The 23,107-nt window shown below is 38.1% G+C and overlaps 1 protein-coding gene across 2 annotated transcripts in view; it reads right to left on the bottom strand.

The window, feature by feature from the left end:
* grm7 (glutamate metabotropic receptor 7) overlaps positions 1 to 23,107 on the bottom strand; it is a 131,905-nt gene that overhangs the window by 34,010 nt on the left and 74,788 nt on the right. For both annotated transcript variants that reach the window (XM_018747005.2, XM_018747012.2), the window contains exons 4-6: positions 18,315 to 18,450; positions 17,849 to 18,003; positions 1,904 to 2,041 (exon numbers count right to left, since the gene is read on the bottom strand). In XM_018747005.2, coding sequence (XP_018602521.1) covers positions 1,904 to 2,041; positions 17,849 to 18,003; positions 18,315 to 18,450 — 429 coding nt within the window. The remainder of the gene's footprint in view (positions 1 to 1,903; positions 2,042 to 17,848; positions 18,004 to 18,314; positions 18,451 to 23,107) is intronic.

Below are 23,107 nucleotides of genomic sequence, written 5' to 3'. Positions count from 1 at the left end.
CATTCAGCCAAAAATAAGTCAAAATGCAGATTTCATTTGTGAAAGTATAAGTTCAGTCTTTATAGCCCCTACATCAGAAAATAAGGTAATTAGAATGTAATTTGTTCATCAGAGCTGATAGAACCTGTATATAAATGCATAAACTGCCAGTTTTGTCTGATGTATTCATGTTTGTGTCCACACAGTTTACACACAGGTGCTATGGCACGTGCTGACACATAAATAAAGTAGAGTATATTCTTGACTTGTCTGCAAAGCTCAGTTTGCTTTGGCAAACTATACCAGAAACCACTTATTCTATGCTCAGGAAGGTCATGCCCAGTTTTATAACAGCAAAAACAATTTCAACCAGGAGGCAAGGTCTAACTGCCACCCATCCACATATAATGCTTTGATTGAACCCACAATTAAAAAAAAAAAAAAGACTTATACAGTTGTGTTCTTCGTCAGTCATCCTATCAATAAACAGGGTAATAGGTGTACTGCTATTCCAGCCTCCATCAAGTGATCAGTTGCACTTAATTAAGTAAATAACTGTTTTGTTCAAAATGTAAAAACACAAATTCTAAGTGCTTTAAATCCCTTGTTGAAAGTAAGAGCAGTAGTTATTCTATTTATGGAAGTATGAGGTCAGCTTACGTTTGCCAGAAAGCTGTGAAAATGTTTGATTGCACTGCATCCGTACACTCTTCTGATACTCGATGGCAACTGCTGTCCCATGTTATACTTATCTGAAGTTTTCTTTTTCAGTTCATTGTTGCAATCAAATATGATTATCATCAGAAAGGTTTTAAAAATCTACACATTACACATTTCACTTTCAGTTTATGGCTCTCAGAATGAGTGCTAGTAAATGACTAACTACCTTTAAAACCTTTGGATACTCATTTTGTTTAATCTGATTTGCCTACATCTTTATTTGCCAACAGCTGACTTCTATGATTTTGCATAAAATATAGGATATGAGTTTTGCTTTTCAATGCTATGGGAGGATGATTGATGAGCTTTATATTTTCAGTGCAATCATCAGTTAACTGATTAGCCATTATGCTTAGGCAGAGTGATTAACATAGCTTTCAGTTTTTATATCTTACCTCTTAAAACTATTCATTAAAACAAGAGTAAGAAAAGACGTAATTGAAATTAAGTATGCCATGCTCATGAAAGAAAAAAATAAATAAATCTGAATCTTCTCTGGGAACAAATAAACATTGTGCAATCTTCAGTAGGTTTTTTGCATTTTATGTTCACCTCATGGTTCATAGTGTTACATATAACAAAATTTGGAAAGGAGGAGTATGTCTGTCATACTTAGGTACACCTGAGTGCAATAAAAATCTGTGTCTGATTGGTGTAAACCTGGGTGGCAGACTTTGATAAAAGGCTGGTGTGAGAAATAATATCAATAGACTGGCATGGGCATTCAATGTGGCATGTTGTTCTTGTACCTGTGGGTTGTCCCCAGATTCCGAAAAAGAAAGAAAAAGTATATAGATATGAAAAAAAATTAAATGACCTGTTATGTATTATGTATATCTGTTTTCCCTTCATTATCCAAAGTTTTTTGGTGAACTAAAAACTATGTTTCGATGTTTGTTGAATTCCGTGTTCATGCTTTCTTACGTTACAGCATTAGTCAAAAGTGTGTGAGGTGTGGATGGGATATAAGAGTGAAAGCAGAATCCTATGAGTGCCTTACATCTCTTGGAATTGCTAGAGAACAGCTGGGAAGGCATGTAGGCTCATTTCATGATCAAAAAATGTTCTGAACATATGCTGTAGAAAAAAAAAACTGGTTTACAGGAAGTGTACTTTAAATTTTCACTGAGTATTTCAGCCAACATTAGCTTTGCAGCAATATCAGGGATTCTTCTGTCTACAGTGAAATCAAAAGGCATGTTACCTGTGCATTTGCGGCTGGTATCCTCCTTCTTGGAGGAGCTCATGAGCTTACAGTTGAAGTTTTCTTCCCAGTATTCTGCAAACCAAACATTCCTCCGATTGTTCTCCAAGGTCCGTGAGGTAAAGTAGACATCAAATCCTGCAAAAGGACGAAAGGATTCTTATTCTCGTATTTTATTAAAGTGAACTACTCTATGTTGTATTAGAGACAAAAATAAAACTGTCATACAAAAGCTACACACCTGCTAAATATCTTGTAGCAGGGCACAATAAGTCACTTCCCAGGATTTACAAACTTGGTTACAAATTTGGATCACCTAGAGACCTTGTGGTGAAATCAGTGCCTAGTTATTACCAAAACCCCACATTCCACAGTGAGCACTTTCAACTCCAGTCACCCGTAGTCTGAAAATGACTTTCAGGAACCATACCGGATAAGGAAAGTATACTGCCTACCATAACAGTACTTGATTTTTTTTTTTTAATGCAAAAATTTCATTCACAACAAATCTCTTGAAGGCAAGACAAAACCACAGTGGGAAAAAAAGTATTACACTAACAGAAACACTTTACATCCCCCCTTTGATGTACTGCAAATTAAGAAAATATATTTTTTTCAAATTATTCTGTTATGTAACTGCCATTACTTCACTTCCCTCACGTTCATTTACACCCTGTTCTTTCCATTTTCATAAATTATACAGTTTATATACTCAGAGCATATGACTCCTGAAACACTGCATGGATTTCCAGTGACAAAATAGCACACCAGCTGCCACCTTCCAACCTCTATCCTTACTTTGTATGTAAGATATACTGAAGCTGGATTTCTCTGACAACATAAAACATGCTTCCTTGAGGAATTCCTCTCTCATTCACCTCCGTGGGCAATATCTAGGTAGAAAAGCTTTGCAAATACATGTATTTGTAAGAAAAACATTGAGTGATATGTAGACTGACTGTCTACTCCAGGAAAAAGAGCCTGCAAGTCTGAGTCTCCGAACCAACATAGTATGACTTTAGAAATGTTCTGTTCTGCCAAGGTTTAACACAAAGAGGATACAGTGCTTTTATGGTTCTTTTTTTTACTTTTTTTCTTATAAAAGGTGGTTTGAGCATTGCCACTACAAGAAAACGTGGTTGTCCCAGCAATTCTTACAATGTCACCAGCACATAAATATTAACTTTGTATCTAAAATAAAGTACTCAGACTTCACTTTTCAATGCTGGATGAGAACCAAAGTGGTTGGGTGTGACTGAAAGTGTTCAAAAAAGCAAAAGATACAAAAAAATGATGGAGATGTAAGTTAAAAAGATCCATTAGACTGAAGTTTCCATTTATAATTTAATATCTTGCTGTGCTTTAAATGGAAAACACCTCCTTTTGCAAAATCTCAGAGAAATGACACATGACTGTTTTGCAGAGGACTTCAGTTAATAATGATAAACAATTTATAGAATAATATGTTCAGTTCTTCTGTTAACAATATGCTGTGTTGAAAATATAGTCCATTTACATGCTTAGAGTTAATTCACAGAGTGACAATTTATTGAAGCAAATTTGACCGTCCATGAAATTAAATGTGAAATTATTACCACAGTTAATTGCCGTAATTGCATTAAAATTTATTTATTTATTTTTTTTTTAATTCCAAACAAATATTTGACTTAAGTGTAATTAAGTGACACTATATTTCTAACATGGGGGGTGTGGTGGCGCAGTGGGTTGGACCACAGTCCTGCTCTCTGGTGGGTCTGGGGTTCGAGTCCCGCTGGGGGTGCCTTGCGACGGACCGGCGTCCCGTCCTGGGTGTGTCCCCTCCCCCTCCAGCCTTACGCCCTGTGTTGCCGGGTAGGCTCCGCGATCCTGTAGGGGACAAGCGGTTCTGAAAATGTGTGTGTGTATGTTTCTAACTACAATGGCTTTTAAAAGGTAGTTTTAATCCAGTCAAAAACAGCCAGCAGTACTGCTGCCATTTGAAGTTTCATATTTTGCACCTTTCTATTATATACTGAGGATGAAAGAAGGAATCTAGTGATACTGAAAGCTTTCACACAGTGTACAACTGTAGAAATATTTACTGATGAGTTGTTAATATTGTTTTATGATTTTTTTTAAACAATGCATAACTATAATTTTGTTCCAGTGGATACCACTGTTTACAAACATTAAAAATGATTTCATTTTAAACAAAGTTAAACTAAACCAAATTTTAACACAAATATCCTGAAAGTAAATATTTCATAAGTTACAATAAAATTATTGATATTTTTTTCACTGGATGCAGTCACTCTATGTTGTCACTCTAAAGACCTTGCAGATCACTTAAGCCTATTGAGAAGGGTTCTGTAGATTAAATTTGAAAGTGGAAATTCAAAAAGAGTGACAACCCTCAATATTTGTACTTTAACTGACAATAATCAGACTATGTTCCTCTCCATTTCAAATTACATGGGTCAGCATGATGCTGTTTTCCAAAATAACAGGTCCAATAATTAAGGAAATGAAAAACAGGTGGTGCTGGAAATTGCATTTTATACATCTTGTGATAACCATGGTGGACTGGCATCCCAAGGTGTACTTCCTCTCGACCCTGCTCAGAACAAGCAGTTGTCGAAATTGAACGGATGGATGGGCATCTCACGAGAATTGAGCCACAAAATTGAACTATTGAATTAAGTACATCAAAATATTTTTGTTTTACAAAGTCTAACTCATCTGGAACAATTCAGAAGTCAAAGTTTCTGTGAAAAGCTGGTATTGCTCTAAACTAATAAAGTCTTTGGGCAATGATCAACAATCAGATGTCTTAAATGGAATAGTTCTAGATTAAAAGGTGATAAGCAGATCCACTGTAATACTGACAAATGACATTCAGAAACAGTGACTCAAAATTTGACATTTATGATATGGAAAACTCACCATTTCATGTGAAAGGATTACTGCATCATATGCTTCCGATCACAGAAGTTGAAAACCAAGAACCTTGCCAAGACTTACATATGTGTAATTTCAAACCCAAACAGAGGTCTAGCAAAATTTTTCAATGGTACAATGCAAAAGTATGAATGAAAAAATGAGGCTGCCTCATTTAGTGAAATTAGAGCATCTAAATGCATAGATACTTAAGGGACACCATGAATTGCATTACAGTCAGTCCCTGACGAATGAACTTTCAGAAAATACACTTTTTACTGATATGCATTTTTCTGCGAAAAATTAAGGCAGATATATCAATTAAAACTCCTCTGATGCACCCAGCAGATAGCAATCCTGAACAGTAAAAGAATAGAGAAAGTATGAAAGAAGCAAACAGAAGATGAACAAGCTGTAGATTATCCTTTTCTATATCTGTTACTGATGACAACCTCAGGGGAGTCCTGCCTGTTCCTGTCCCATATGGGGTCACGGGGAGCCAGAGCCTAACCGGCAACACAGGGCGTAAGGCTGGAGGGGGAAGGGACACACCCAGGACAGGACGCCAGTCCGCCGCAAGGCACCCCAAGCAGGACTCGAACCCCAGACCCACTGGAGAGCAGGACCCACTGTGCCACGGCACCCCCCTTAAATAACATACAATTTACATTACTTTTAAAATTTCTTAAAATTTAGATTTTTTTGTTTTGTGCTAGTGAATTTTGTGTTATGTGTTAAGCAAAAAAAAGGATCAAGGAACCACAAGTGTGCAGCAACACCCTAACCTAGCTCTGATTCAGGGTTCCTTATTGGGCTTTCTTATTTACACCGTGTCATAAATATTCCAGTCAGGGCACTCAAAATGCCGAGGCACCTACAAGAGCCCTCCTGGCTTACTAGAAGGAGAGGTTGTCTTCCTCCACATTGTCTGCATTCTTGTTTGAATCACCATTCTTGATGAATTAGGAATGCTTGGTTGTCTAACTCCCTCAAATTGTCTGACCTGGTAACCTTTACATTGCATTTATTCATTTAGCAAACTCTTTTATTCAAAGCAAGTGGTACTGCATTTCTTCAACAGACAAAGAATTGTAGATGCAGGCACATGGTTCTCAAAGTACAGTCACTTAGTCCAATACCACCATTTTTGCCAGTGCCGATTACAAAAGTCACTGCATAGAGAATCAATGGGGTCCCTGGGTCACATTCAACTTTTGATCATTTCAAGTAATGTACCAGCTGTTGGTCCAAATTTACTTTGTAAATTAGGGACTAACTGTAATGGCAATGATGTACTGTTTACAATGAAAACTAGGACCAAGAGTTTCTCATGCATGGTTCTCAGCATGTCTACCAAAAATGTGAGTAGAGAATTTTTTTACTTTGCATTTTTCACAGTCTAGAACCACAATGACTATGCTGAGTCAACATTAAGGTGTAAAAGTGTGCCAAGGATAAGAAGAGGAAAGAGTCCGATGCAATGTCACAAGGATCAGGGACCAACGTAATCACTCAAACATTACCTTTCATCGCTCTTAGTTAAAAGCTTTTTCTTTAGTTCTTAGCTCATGTTTAATCTGTGGACACACATATCAAAGATTAAAGTCTTTGAATTTTTATAGATCTATAAAACTGAAGGCATTTTCCAAGAAAAGCATTCAAAATTCTACCCTTTAGCATTAGTGCTTTAAAACTAAGTGAAACCATTATTAAAAAAAACATCTCTAAAGCAAGAAGTATTCAAACCTCCAATAAACAATTATGCTTTTAAAAATTTTAAAGCACGACATGGTGGCACTGCAACGTCACAGTGCCTGGGCCGTTCAGGCGTAAGGTTGAATCTGGCCTAGCCTGCATGGAGTTTGAATGTTCTCCCAGTCTGCATGGGTTTCTTCTGGTTGCTCAAGTTTCCTCCTACAATCAAAAGACGTGTTTCAGGTGAAATGGAAAATCTAAATTGCGTGTAGGGTAAAAAATGTGTGATTGAATGTATGTGACTGGCTAACCTGTGATGAACTGATGTTCTATCCAGGGTATAACCTGTTTAGCCTAGGGGCCTCTACTTTTGGGATAGGCCATAACCAAAATGTATGTATGTATGTATTTATATACTTGAGTGAGTGAGTGAGTGAGTGAGTGTCTTTCTAAAGAGTATTGGAATGAGATGTTTAGCTGTGATCTCAAAAACAACGTCAAAAGTTTAATGTTACCATGTACTAGTCATCAAAAGAAACTGAGGAGCATTTTACGTCCTTTCCAAGTATTGCATAACCAAAGAATTTCATCTTTCAAAAAGAATTCAAAATGTTCTTTAGTTTGAAGATGTTCAGACCTTTATTATACCACACATTGGAAAGCACTGTATTTTTTTTTAAAAAGAATACGTATGTTTCATTAATACTTCACATTCGGAATTAACACTGGAAAGTAGGAATTAAATTACCCTTAGCTTTTAAGGAAACACATTCCACTTAGCCAATGCACTTCAGCTGTACCTCAGATAAATAATACAATTGAGTATATTTAAGAATTTCAGTCATTATTTAGACTTGAATGCATTCGACCTACAACCTTGGAACATGTAGCATATCAAGGATAAGCAGTCATATTTCAGATTTTCTTTGTTGTGAAAGAAAAAACTTAAATATTACACATATAACCCTGATGTACTTCCTACTGTGAATCTTTTTTTCTGAATCTGCAGGAAACAACAGCAGCAACCAGCATCCAGGAAATCATAGAGCGTGGGTTTGAAATAAAATTTATAAAGCAGATGTGGTAGTGGTAATCAAGTAGTGCAGGACTCATAACATTATTTTTTCACATTTTTTTCCATTTAGCTTTCTGCCCCCCATAGGTTTCAAGATTTTCAGTTTTATCTGGAGGGGGTGCAATGGTGCAGCACCGCAGTAGGCTTGGCCAGGTCCTTCTCTCTGGAAGCCCTGGGGTTTGAGTCCAGCTTGGGGTGCCTGTGACGGACTGGTGTCCTGATCTGGGTGTGTCCCCTCCCCCGTGTCCTCATTTTTAATGTGTCAAGCCATCTGTGGAATTTCGCAAAATTAATTAACTTTTTTTTAAAAATTAAAAATAATGAAGTTGTAAAAAAAATACGTTACATTTTAGGCTACTTTAAGGTATCATGGGTCATCATGCATACATCAGTGCGCATTAGTGCTACAAAGAAATTGAAGAAAACTGAAACAGAATGCCACTCCCATCTAAAACATTTTTTTTAATGGGAATGTCAGAGTACTGAGGTTTCAAATGAAGTGAAGAACACAGAATTCATGTGTCACTGTACATGTGCTTAGTACTGAGTGTGTAAATTAATATAGTATGGTCCAAAGAATGGGGGGGGTGGTGGCGCAGAAGGTTTGGGCAGTTCCCTCTGTGCAGCAGATCTGCGGCTTGAGCCTTGCTTGGGGTGTCTTGCAACATCCCGTCCTCGGTGTGTCCCCTTCCCCTCTCAGCCCTGCACCCTGCGTTGCCGAGTAGGCTCCGGCTCGCCGCGACCCCGCTCAGGGAAAGCAGTTGTTGATGTTGGTTAGTTGGCCCAAAGAAGGACATTCAGTAAATCATTCTGTAATTTGTGATCATTTTATTATTAATTTAATAAATGAAATTTAGATAGATAAATGGATACAGTTTGTTTCTGTAATATCTTTCTATTTGCCTGTGGCTGATATTATACCTTTATTCCATACAGTTAAATTACATCAGATTCATTTCATTGTTGTATAAAAATATTACACACTTTATGGTACAACACTGTACAGCTCAGGAAATTTAGAACAAACTTTAACAAAATGCAGCAAAAAAAGGATAACCATGAAAAACAGAACTGGCATAGGAACTTGAATATAGAGTGTTTGTAATGTGTAAATGACAAGCAGAAAGGGGTCAATCACTTAATGGCACAATCAAGAAGCAGAGAACTGCTTCAGTGAGACAAGCTCTACAAGCTAGTGTGTGAATCAATATTTCTTTAGTTACAGACTCTATGTGGCTCCTCAAGTTTTTTTCATGGGTTTACATTAGAATTACCAGGAAGCAAATTATTCACACAAACAACTACTATGACTCATGTGTGTATCCCTGCAGAAGAGGCAGAATATTAATATCATTCCCAGATGATCTGTCAACAATTATTTACCATCCTTCTGAAAGAAATTTCAATAACAGCTATATTAGCCTGCCTTTCTTGCCTAAGCACAATCACATCTTACATACTGTAAGCAGAAATGCAGCTGAACCTACTCCTGTACATCAGTCTGACATATTTTGATGCAAAAACAAAATTTCACTTGTGTTGAGTTTCAAATGGAATGCAGTTCTATGGCTTCAGTGAAGCAAGTAACCTAAAATTTAAAAAATGCATATTCACAGGGTTCCTCATATATATATATCCATAATGCACATATAACACTGTAGTATTTAAAAACTTCCCATTGCAATGATAATCTTTAAAATCACTTCCTGTCATCTCTAAGGGTTCCAACTGTTTTGACTGTAATGGGCTGAAATCAATTGTGAATTCCTTAAAAGTCTTAAAATTTAAGATGCCTTGGATTAACAGTGCATAACCCATAATAAAAATAGTAAGATAGAAAAAAAGCTGTTTGTTTTCCCAGTTTTCTGTTTGAAGTCTAGGGCTTTAGCTTCATGTAAAATTAAGTCAATAAATAGACAACTGTAGAAGAAAACACAAAAGTGTATGTGTGTATATATACACACACTGAGTGGCTGGATAGTGTAGTAGTAAGATTGCTGCCTTTCACATGGGAAACTGGGGTTTGAATCCCAGTCATAGCCTACCTCTAGTAGGTGGTCCTAGGCAAGACCTCCTTATGCTTGGCTCTGCCTACCTTGGATATGAGAGTGAAACAAACAAAGAGATGATAAGTAGGCTACTGGAACTAGAAGAAGGCATGCATGGATGAGAGATGAGAATAGGGAACTGTTGGAATGCTACTACACAAGTAACCCCAGTGAAAGGGGTTACATGAAGAGGATGTGGGACCTATGGACACTTTGAAACCCAACATCAAGACTAATGCCTATGTTGTGTTCCAGCAACTACTATCACAACTAGAGATTGATGAGGTACAACACAAATGCTAGGACAAGGGGGAGCCAGGACAACAGGTCAGGGGGGAGATATCATCATCCCCATACTCTGAGATTGGGTACCAAACCCCAAGACCAATGAGCCCTTGTAAGCTGAATGCAAGAGCAGCTGACCTAAGAGATAGCTTCATACCTAAGAAGGGTACCTGGAGCCTCCATGGCCAATTACCAAGACTAAGCGAAGTACCTACTGAAAGTCTACTAGAAGATGTGAATGCAGCACTACAAACAATCCCTACTGAGACCAACCAGCTCATGTACAACACAGTGATCCTTGAGATGCTTGGATACAAGATGAATACCAAGCATAAGAAGCAGTATCCTCCATGGAAAAGAAGGCTGGAGGCAGCATGAAGGGAAGTCTGTTGTTTTTTTTAAAGAATTTTTGTCTCTCATACACACACACACACACACACACACACACACACACACACACAAGTGGGGGTTGGGGCAAGCCAGAGCCTAATCTGACAACACAGGGTGCAAGGGACACACCCAGGATGGGACACCAGTCTGCCGCAAGGCACCCCACGGAGGACTCAGACCTGCCAGAGAGCAGGCCCTGGCCAAACCTGCTGCACCACCATGCCCCCCCAAATCCAGATTTATGTAAGTCAAATTTATGTAAGTAGAGGGGTGTCTGTGTATATAGCAAGAATTAGAACTTTTAATTCACTGTCTTTGTTATCAGTTGCTCTTCTAAATACAATGTCCTAGAGTCACTTAAATTATCAGAGAACAAAGGATGAGATACATGACCAGACAATGCAGGCAAACCTGCATAAAGCCTCCAAAGTTAAAAGTGGAGCTTTCTGACCATGGCAGCAGAGAAGAAAAATGAGTTTCGCTAGATTCGTCGTGGAGGGACAACAGATGATTTGTAAACTCTGGACCACCATAAAAAGAATCCACAATGGTAAAATAGAGGTGGTGCAGATTGATACCATTCCACCTGGGCAAGGAATGGGAGAAGTAACTGGGGGCATGGCACTGCACTCTGCTTCGCTGGGTTAAAGCCAGGTTGGGCAGTTCAAGCTTTACCAGGATTTTAGAACTGACATTTTTGCCTCAGTGGGTGGTGAAAGCCATGCCAAACTAGACAAGTTGTTTCCTGAAACTGAGTTTCCAGTCAAGTGATTATGACTTGAAAAGGTCACCTCTTTTTATTTGTGTGTGTCTGTGTGTTAATTTGTCCTTTTATTTGTCCTTCTATTACTGTGGAACCATGGGATTTCTCATGACTCAGTCTGCTCTCAGCTAACTGTCACCCACATTTGTCAGCAGTTGACATTTTGTTCTCAAGTCTTATTTTGTCCATTTTGAGAACATTATTTCACACAGGGAATTGCTTTTGCTGAATGCTGGTTACTTGTAAAAACATGCAGGTATTCACTTTTTTCATGTAACAAAAAACCTTCAGTATTCCTCCCCACACAGAGGAAAAAATATTAAATTCTTTTCCATATAGGAAGAAAATAAAATTAAACTAAACTATTGCACAATGTTGATACATTAATCAATTCTCTTTCTTTGCACACATACTTACTATCAATGACTTGACTGTCTTGAGCAAGGTTTTGGTGGTCCAGAGCCTTACCTGGAGACGCAGGGTGTAAGGCTAGGCAGGGTACAGCCCAGACAGTATTCCAATGGGCAATTCAGTGTGACAAATCCAACAGTAAAACTCAGTTTTTGGACTGAGTGACGAAACCAAGGTACCCAAAGGAAACCCATGTAAACATGAGGAGAATATTCAAACTCCAGACTGACTGAACAAGGATCTACATGTGGTCATATAGCCTAAGAGCTATGAGGCAGCTAATCTACCTGCAACACCACAGCTTTTCAGTACTCAGTTTTATTGCTGTAACAGTGAAAAGGCCAATGAATTCTTCAGTAGGGCACCCTCTTAGACAGTGGTAAGGGAATCTCTGTATAATAGTTAGTTTTTTTTTAATTTAAAAATTTAAAAATCTGTCTAAAATCATAATTCTAGTATGAATATTGCTGGATTAAGAAGTTGTGCAACACATGACACTTGGTCAAAGCATGGATAGTGGGCGAGGTGATAGTGCTTTTTATTCAGAAAAGCCCACGCACAGGGATCCTGCAGCTTCAGTGGAGGAACCCCTGCTTGTAAAGTAAAACACAACAAGTGCCCAAACAAACAGACACTGTCGGGGGCTATGCTAAAGTGACAGCTCCAGCAGAGATCTTAACAATGGAATTTAATCTAAACACAGAGGTTCAAAATGCCACAGGAAAGGGGTGGGAGGAGATATTTTGCTCTTTGATACGGTTAAATACAACAGTATGGTTTTCCAAATACCATACAGGCCTCTGTCTCTGTCTAATAGAGATATCACACGCCAGCAAGTAGCAAAAGTTGGAGCCAATTTGTCAATGTGGCATGTATAAATCAATTTCAACTGCTGAACAAATTTTGTCACACTTACATTCCTGGGTAAGGGTTGTGTTGCAGGAGAGAGAGACATAGATTTCTTAGGTAGAAAATTTGCAGACACAGAACTGCAGTGGACGTAAAAGGGTTCAGCTTTGTTCTGAAGAGAGCTGGGCTATATAAACAGATCCAAACAACAGGAAGCATACATAAACCACCAAAACCACAACAATTCACAACTTCTTTCCCAGATTCTTTTCCAGATCTTGTGCATCTCACCTCCAATTAGGTGTACTCATGGTCTTGTTATATGCGAGAACTCCCACTCCTTTGAGGCCACATCAAATTCAAAACTTACCTGATTACATATCATGGCTATACCTAAACACAAAACACCCAAACACTGAATACAGTAAATCCTCATTTCACTGGAACCTAATTTAGTGGACTTCAGATTTAACAGGAAAAATTCTACAATTCATTTGTCAGTGCTTCCCCATTATTGTTCTGTTGCTGTCAGTATGTATGTATTGCTTGATATATATGTATTATGTGAATATTGGTGCATATGGTGAAAGAAACAAACACTGTACTTAAGAAACACACATCTGCAACTATGTCTCTATTTCTCCTAATGTAATGTACATATTGTATTTGCTACGAGATGTAAGTCACTTTGGAGAAAAGCATCTGCTAATAAAATGTAAACGTATTTTGTAAGTCATACTGTATAACACAAATCAGCTGCATACCTTGTTCTATGGCAAAACAGGGTAATGTATCATTATTTTGTGATATATAAGATGGAAGATTGCAAGAAGATTGGTTTTTTTTTTAAATAAAGAGGAGTGGTGTACTTAGCAATATTCCATTAGTTATTCAGTAGATTTTTGGTTTCTAATAGACAAGTTTTAAAGGACATTTGGTGGGAGATGTCAAAAAAGTGCCTTTTTCAGCAGTAAGGAACAAGAAAGAAACATCCCAAGCTCACAGTTTGGAAAAACAGAAGAAACAACATTGAATCTAATGTGTTAAAACCAAAGGAAAGTATTGCAAAAATACATGGCTACAGAAAATAGCAATTGAATTTTTACACACACACGCTGAAGCTGCTTGTCTCAAGCAGAGGTCATGGTGAACTGGAATCTAACCCAACAACACAGGGCACAAGACTGGAAGAGGAGGGAACGCACCCAGGAAAGGACGCCAGTTGGTCGCAGGGCACCGCAAGCAGGGCTCGAACCCCAGACCCACCAGAGAGCAGGATCCAGCCAAGCCCACAGCACCACCGCACCCCTGTGCAACCCCCCCCCCCCCCCCCCCCCCCCCCCCCCCCCCCGTGAATTTTTACCCAAAGACAAAATAATGGTAGCTGTTGGCTAAAGCAATATGGTCTAACACCACAAAACAAAGTGATGAAGCATTTTGTGTTTGCCTTATTGTCAATATTGTGAGAATGGCTGTGTGTTTCTACAGATTACTCTACTGAGACTCCCTAGTCTGCAGTCTGTCACAAAATCCTCATAAATCCCTACTGGCCACTTATTTAACATACAAAGATTTTGAAATCGCACAATGCTTCAATAAGTAAGGTATAAAAAATGTTATTACGTTATAGAAGACTGAGCTCAATAGCATTAAAGTGCATCAGTCAGCATTAGACAGTTCTTCCTGTCCAAATACCTGCTGAAGCGCAAAAGTTGTAAATTTACATTTATTAATTTTCCAGATGTTTTTCTCCAAAATGGCTTACAGTTCAGAGAATTCAAAACAGTTTACTGTATCCACTAAGGAAGTCCTTTGTGCTTTAATTTCTTTGTTATGATTGCACTTAGCTTTCCTTCTTGAAAATTACTTATTACCCAGGAACGGTACAGTAGCAGCAACTTCTTCTTTTAACTTTACTGTATTCCTCTAAGGGGGTGCAGTGGTGCAGTGGGTTGGACCACAGTCCTGCTCTCTGGTGGGTCTGGGGTTCAAGTCCTGCTTGGGGTGCCTTGCGATGGACTGGCATCCCGTCCTGGGTGTGTCCCCTCCCCCTCCGGCCTTACGCCCTGTGTTACCGGGTAGGCTCCGGTTCCCCACGACCCCGTATGGGACAAGCGGTTCTGAAAATGTGTGTGTGTATTCCTCTATGAAGCTGTCTGAAGTTGTGGGGCCACACATGCCCAGGACTGTGTAATCTCTGTTCTCTTCCATATATTCCTCATTCTGCATCCCCCCTGTGTACTTCACCATGTGAATCTATTTTTATCTCTCCCTTAACACACCTTTATTCATCTTGTATGTAGATTGGACAGTATTGCATTTGTTATATGATTTGCTAGAACTTTGAATGTGTTGAAAGTTGGTGTGTGTCATCTGGAGCCTTGTGCTCCTGGTAGGGTCTCCTGGTGAACAGGCCTGAACGGCATTTACTAGCCAGCAACTGGAGCCTGGGTAACCTACATAATCTTGTCGGGCTCAGCTCAAAATGGATATGTGGGATGGCATTACATATAACTAATAAAACATCAGCGGGTGTTTACTCTGTACACAGATACACTGGACCATCTTTCCTCTTTACCACAGTTGTTTGTGGGTCATGGGAATGTAATGTGGATTAATAATCAGCAACCTGATACTACTCCTTCACCCCTTTTATAGATATGGTCAGTAATTTGGATCAGGTGCGCTGATGGCGTTGTGTAGAGCTTGAAGAGGTGTCCCTCGTAATCATTCAAATTGTTCTTCTGGGTCATGACAGCTCCGCTTACCAGGGTGTTATTTGTTCCAATGAAAAAGAAAGTTTTTTGAACCACAGTGCCCTTTCCTCTGTCTGAATGAATTCCTTTAAGAACAATAAAACAAAAGTAATTGGGAATAAAGGTTTGAGACCCCTGTAATAAATAATTTCACACAGCCACACAGTCAAGAAGTTTTTTTTAGGCCTCACTCTAACCTCATTTTTGTTTGTATTGAGACAGGACATGAGACATGTTTGATCAGACTGTGACAAATTTGGGATTAAACATGGATATTTCTCTGGAGCAGTCTGAGAAATTTGCTAAAATGAACAAAATCTCATTTTGATGTATGACAGCTCAAATCTGTCTAGAAAAAGTAAATGGGGCAAAGATTAAATCTGCTCTTGTACTCAATAATTGATTTGATACAATAAATACTGCTTTAAAAAAGGCTATGAGGCATGAGTGAGCCATTCCTGACATAAAATTAAGATAAAATAAAGAGGAGAAATCATAATAAGCAACAATAAACCGTACTGGGTCAGTATTTCATTAGGGTTCATATACCTGCACACTCGCAGTCACATACTGTACATATATCAAGCATCTGATAAGTCAAGGCTGTATTTGATACAGTATATAAAACATGGTGAAGAACAGGCCATTATGGCAGTGCTGTGCAAATTTAGTTTCTGACCATCTTAAATAGTAGATCTTTGCAATCATCCAAGGAAACATCAGTCATTCACTTTTTTGCCAGATGTGTGGGTGGACATATCTTTTTCCCTCCATGGCCACATATACTATATTCCAATTCAACAAACAGCAAGAAGCTTATCTTCACCTCTGAGTCACCTACTACAACCCTCTATTTATCAACATTATTATGAAGAGATAAGTTTGCCACATGAGACAAGCAAGAAACTTCCAGTGTGTATGTGTCTTAACGTAGTTCATATCCTTACACTCCCGATACATCAGAAAACCTTATTTTAATTAAAAAAGAATGAAGGCATTTCTGAAATTTAAAAAAAGAAAAAAAAAAACATGCATTGCAAGAGATGTGAAACAGAAAAGGAAACTACTATAAAGATAAATAAGTCAATGCTGTGCTGCAAGCTTTGTGAGAGAATATAGAACATGCTGTATTCTCAGGAGCAAGGCAGGCATGTCAACTGCCACCTCCTCAGGCAAATTTCTCTGACACGTTTTATACCTCACCATAAAAGAAAGGTGAAGACACAGATGCCAATGGCCAAAGCATGTATGTAAGCTGTTGCCTGTGCATTTTCTTTCATTCCCAGGGAGGACTGAATGTGCTATTAGAGATACCACACAAGCACATATGGAGTCCTCTGATACAGCACCAGGCAGCCCATAAAGGCCCCATCATTCACCTCCCACTACTGAAAATAAACAAAGCGCGGAATGGTGGGAGAGAAAAGAGGGAAATAATGGAACGCTCAAGACGGATTTCCGTCTGGAGTCAGACGGAGGGTCAGTATCTCTGCTGCAGGCGGCTTCACAATGAATGAGGACCCAGTAGGCATCATGTCGACAGTCCTTGGGGGCGGGGCTCCAATAGCCTGGCGAGACCCAAATAACATATGCTGTACCACTGCCTATTTTACTGCTGCGCCTCAAGAAAATCGTGGTTTCCGAGTTAATTCATAAATAAAAGGAAGAATTTGAAAAACACCCATAAACCCTTGCTCTTGTAGTCAAGCAGAAATCACAATTCAAAGGGTGGCAATGAAGGGCTACATTAGATGCAAGGAAGAGAATAACATAAGTATGAGTGGTTTTGTCTCATATATTTTATTATATAACACTGAGTCATGGTGAATTATTATTTATTTGTTCAAATAAATAAACAAGCAACCATTGGTCAAAGTTCTTTGAAGGTAATAAAAAAAAATAAGTGCACAATTTTAGGTACACTTGCTAGACTCCTTCAAAAATTGCGTGAGTTACACTAAATAAATAAATAAATTAAGTTTTTTTCCTCGTATTTTGACTGCCTTTATGAGTCAGTCACACAGGTGGAGATCTGTACTGCAGAGTTATTTAACTGTATGCGCTTTTAGCACAGCAGGCTAAACAGAATGTGGCTTTTCATCACAGAGAAATCCCACATTCCCTCTTTCAGATCAGCTAGACATCCAGTGCACCTGAGAGCTGCTGGAAGACTCCCCATGATGTTGTATCTCTAGCTCTGTCTTTATGTTCAACAAACTGCAACTGCAGAAAGTCAGCCAGGAATGAAGAGGAAAGGGGGTGGGAGGGACACAGTATGACATACATCTAGGGAGAGGCCGTTTATTAACCTGGCACCAGTGAGCTTACCCTACTCAATTATCTTGGCTCAAGGTTAGATTAGGTGAAAACGTATGGCAGCCTCGAGGTCTCGGTCTACTCTTTAGGGGCTGTCATTCAAAGACCCTTTTTCTCCAGAAGCATACAATGGAGAAGGGGAGATGAGGAACTATGATTAATGATTCTATAAGAACTAGGTTTCACACAATAGCACTTACATAGGTTACAGGTCCATGAGTACATTTAATTTCTAAATATTTCTATTGTACTTTTTGAATGCTTGCAGTAACTCTAGCATGTAAAAATATTAGGATTTCTAATGCAGATTAATTAATTACAAGGGTTATTCTCTGCTGGAAAACCAATAGAGAGGTTCAAGCCAAAGTGATCTTATTTTTGTGAGAGGAACAGAGCAGGAACATAGCATGTTATGTTTAGAGCATTCATTTTAAGTCTTACCTTCAATGGTGGCTCTTTTTGGTAAGATGGTGATGGCACCCACTGCAGCATCTTCCAGCTGGTGAATGGGGCTGTGCTTGGCCCCCCAGCTGTCTGAACCGATCCATAAGAAATGTCCAACTTGATTGGCTCTTTTGCTGGCATTAAGGATTCCCCTGCAAAACATATCACTTCAATGACAAAATCTTTATTTAGTTCAGAAAAACTAAGAACTAAATAATTATTTTGCATTTGATTAACACAGGACTTATTTTATGAAGGCAGGACTTCTGACACTATCATGAGCAAAGTTTCAAACTATCTCACATCAGCTGATAGCTGAACTTTCTGTTTAAAGGAGGTAATTCAGCTCAAGGGCCTTTTCAGGGATCCGCACAAAGATTCCTCAGCTCAATCCATCCTCCAGCGGGAAAAAGCCTAATCAGCAAAACACAGCAGATGTTGTCAATCCATGGTAGATACTTACCGAATGTCTTCATCGCTGGCGAATAAGATAACTGCTCGTGCATGCCGAGTATCGAGCAAGTGTTTGATAATCTTGTCGAAGTCCGCCTGTGTGTGTTCATGGGGGATTTTCAGTGACTGAGCAATGCAGATCCCACCTGGTGTGACAGAGACAACATTTTCAGTGTAATGGTTTTGAAGCTTGGGGAGAGACTAAAGACCAGTTGAGACCACTTCAGTGGAAAGGCGCTATCAATAAGTAAATGTAATATGTGCTCCCTCACAAGCATCAAATTAACCTAATTAATATTTGTCAAATGCAAAATCTCATTTCCAAAAATGTCATTTTCATCTCTTTGGACATAAATCCCAAGGATGCAGAGCCTATATGAAATTTAATTTCTGCTTAATGTATTTAACCTTTTCTTCTGTATCCAGATTGTGTAATATGATATGTGAATCCCATGTATATTTAATACTTGTACAGTTATCAGAATTACAAACCCGAAGCTAGTAAGGAGGCAGTGAAATTTCGTATGACTTAAAGACATACTACATGGCTCATAGCAGAAGCTTTTTGAAGATGTGATATGATCTAATTAAACTTAATTAAAACAGTAGAAGCTGAAAACATATTTAAACAGTGTACTGTATACACGACAACATTAAACTTCTGATTGGTTGCTACAATTGATCAGATGCTACTCCATTCTGTGAATCATTATACTCCCCAAAACAGTTGACTTGTTGTTGGAACAGAATCCAGGAAAGACACATTTGCACGTTTTTGGCTGTGACATTGCACAATGTGGATCACAAACAAGGAAAGAAAACACGGGGCCCTGGGGAAGCTTATCTTGACAAATAAAGATGTTTTAATAAACATTCTTTGAATAACAAGGCAGAAATGGATGTTTAGAACTCTGCCTCATATTTACTAAATGCTCACGGGGGTGACTCTACCCACAAAGCGCAATGAAGTGTGTAAGAAAATGTATTAATTATGTGCAGTGGCATTTGCATCAGACCTTGTTTATTAACATAATGACAACGTGTGCTATGAATTTTGCTCATATCTTAATTGTAACTTTCCTTCTCAATGTTTCATCTTTGAAAAAACTTAACATGTGGTATACAATTAAAAACCTACAAATAAATCAAGAAAACTATTAATTAGTTATCAGTACTCTAATAAAACTTCACAGGATTAACAAAGTTTTTACTCCTTATGTTCTTGCTTTGAAACTGTTGAAATTATAGCTAACCACTGTATATTCTAACCCCTGTATGGTGCTATTGTATTATCAACCAATTAGGTAATGACAGTAACCTCTTCAGTGCACACTGAAGACTCAGTAATTAGCACAGTTCTTGCAACCACAGGACTCTGGCTTTTGGCAAGCAGTGTATTTATAATTAAAAATGAAAAAGCCTAATGATTTCCAAGCGTCCTATAGGACTTCATTTTCACAATTTATGGTCAAGTAAACTGTGCAAACACTATCTTTTTGCCCAACAAAAGTGAAAATGCTTATATCACTTTTGCTCCAGCTGGCTGATAAAGTACCAGTCAAAAGTCTGACCATACTTTCTTGTAACTAGTTTTATCATATGTGATTTGGTTTGTACCAGACAAGTTTAAGTACACATTTCACAACGCACTTGGTTGAAAGGTTTAAGCTGAAATTTAGCCGATGTGTTTTCAGCTCTTCAACAGCAATACTCTTTTGCAGATGTGTAGGACACCTGTATTTGGCTTTACTTCTACTCTTCTGTCTAGTTTGTCCTGTACAAGTATCCTCAAGTTACCCAGGTGTACGTTAAATTGTCTGACTCAATGTGTATATATAATGAATACTGTCCTGTTAGAAGAGCTACTCTTCTGAACTACTGCCTACATGGCAAAAATATAGTCAAGAGCTACACAGTCAAGACCAACACATTTAGCTTATATCTATATGTGGTTACTTTGAATTGCCCTCTCATTTTGGCCACATTTGGTCTCGTTCAGAAATCAGTCACCGGAATAATAGTTAAAGCAATGGGGTATAATGCCTATTGAGTACACCGCGTGAAGAAACTGATCTGGCAGCATTGTTTCTTCAGTAGAGATTTATTCTGAGGTAATGCACACAGGCTGTCAAAGGTCTGTATGTTACTGAATTTGCATCTACTGTACATACAGTGTATAAATAGCCAGGACGACTCTTGACTGTGGCAAAACAACTGGTGAAATGGAATCTCAGCTTTCTACATAGGAAGAAAGGTGGAACACGTTCAGAAGGCACTTTATCAGCCCTTCTGCACTACGACATATTGCCATTTACATTCTTTAAAAAGAGACATCCTAGTTTTTCTGGACCAGTGACAAATATCCTTTCCGCTTCCTTCCATTTGTTGCATGTTTTTGTAGCTAGCTTAGTATACACACTTATCATTGTAAATCATTTTGAATAATAGAATCAGTTGAGTGCAGCGCAAATATACAATTCCTTTGCCTATTTGTACTCCACTGTGATTCAACTGGTTGGGTTTAAATGTCCATGCTTAAAGGATATTAGCCTGTAGGAAAATGGTTTCAACTATCATTACATAAAACTGATGACACTGAGCTGTAACACAACCTGTGTGCCTGCAACCCTTCAAATTGAATTGACTTGATTGAATTGATATGTCAACTAATTAGTTTCCTCCAAAAGTGTGTCATTGGGCATTCAAGCCCAACTAACAAAGATGACAATTATAATTAATCCTTTAGGACATGGACATCAACAGAAAAAAGATATGAACGTGTATTACGGGCTCAGATTAGTCATCCAAGCTGCCTTTAATCCTATTGTGTCTGATTATTTTTCTTCATAAATGATCTATTTTACTAAATGCAGCAACTGTTTTTATTTCATGTTGCTGAAAAAGTGCTTCAGTTCATTCCATGTTCCACCTATTGGCAAAATGCTGGCTAGATATATTTATATTATGCCCTTTTTGGTTTTTAACTTTTTAACCAACTCTCCATGAAAGACCATACAAAAAGTCTATTATCATTGCAGATTCTCTGTGGTAGAGCAATTTATTGCCTCTAAAAAGTCAGAGTGAAATTAATTTACGGAGATGATACCTTAACAGAGAGAACTGACTTCCATGGGAACAGAACAAAGCAGAAAAAGACCCTTTCTATGCTGGCAGGGCCTCTAGGCAAGTTTAGGAAATGAGAAAACATGGAGCACACATCTGAACCGCAAAGATACATATTCATGCAAATTTGAGTTCCTATGGCTCAAAAATCACTCTTGCAGAGGTGGGGAGAATTTTCACAAATAATGATAAACTTTTTAAAATTTCTTTTCTTTTCGGCTGGAATTTGATCAGTCTGGTTCTGGAAAACTGAAACTACTGCAGTAGACTTCAGAAAGAAAGAGGCAGCGGTATCAAACATTACAGATACAAAGAAACAAGATTTGAACTGAGATTGTCCAAATATTTTTCATAATACTTAAACCATTTAAAATGAATAATAATTGCACCACTAAACTTTAAACAGAAAAACTGTGAAAGTAAACAATTGTAACTATATCAGATTGCATATTAATTACAATGAATTGATATATTAAATTTCCTTTTCACAGTAACATCAATTTATTAATCTTTCAATTTATTTATAAAGAATAAAAGTGTCAATAAATTAAATAGTACATAAAAACATTTTGGAAGAATATTTATTGCACTGTTTAATTTGTATTGTTGTAGGAAGGTGAGGTGGAAGGTTTGTACTAACATACACAATATGCATCAGTTATCAATCCAAATACTTTAAAAATGTGACTTACTGAATTAATGTATCCTTTGGGAATCCGATGCTGTAAAACATCATACTTAAATATGCCTAAAGGTTGGTATGCTGGTATCAGCATGTACCAAAACAATCAGGCAACTACTTTTGCCAACTATAACTGATTTTCATTTACATTAGTTAATTTAGCAGACGCTTTTCTCCAAAGCGATGTACACCTCACAGAAAATACAATGTGCACATTACATCAAGAGCAGGAACTGATCATCCTGTCATCCCCAATAGTCATATACATAAAATTAAATTCTATATGAAATCTGTTAATTTAGAAGATGCTTGCAGAATCATTTTTAGTGGTATAGGCCTAACCAAAATTTGGAATTACACATGAAGAAAAAGCAGAACTTTTGAATAACTGTACTGTAACTCCGAAAATATTTAAAAAGGACACAGTAATTTCCGTTGATAAAGACTTTGATCGAAAATGTGTTTAAGCTTTAAAATAGAGCATTGAACTGTAGCCCACACCCATACTTCATGCAAGTAGGACTTCGGTCAGCTGGGCTAGCTGGGTCAAGTAGGCGGATGACTGCAGGTTCATTGGTGCAGGAGAGGACTAGAGAGCCACTTGCTTTGCTGCCGTTCTGAACACCTAACACTGCACTAACGTTACTGATTTGATTTTAGAGCCGAGGATGTGAGTGCATCACGCTACCATTCTCATTAATGTTAATGAGTCTGACCTTTCGGATCTCTGCTTTTCTGTGTCATGTGCAGTTCCTCTTTCATCCCACAAGGCACACTTCTATAAGAGTTACCAGGTGTTGCCCAGACCTTCATGAGAAGTTTGAAAAAAATATGAATTATTACTTTTTTCTCTGCCAAAATTTTTCACAGCTGTATCATTTTGGTAATATGAGTAAAATTTAATTTGTTGATCTAAAATGTTTGGAGGCCAGAAAACTAGACAGAAAATAAAGGTGGATTTGTTTTATTTCTAGAGGGAAAGTTTTCTTGATGTGTCC

The sequence above is a fragment of the Scleropages formosus genome, chromosome 22 (assembly GCF_900964775.1).
Source record: "Scleropages formosus chromosome 22, fSclFor1.1, whole genome shotgun sequence".
Classification (NCBI taxonomy): Eukaryota; Metazoa; Chordata; class Actinopteri; order Osteoglossiformes; family Osteoglossidae; genus Scleropages; species Scleropages formosus.
The sequence above is the reverse complement of the archived record's forward strand: the minus strand, read 5'-3'. Positions and strand labels throughout refer to the sequence as shown.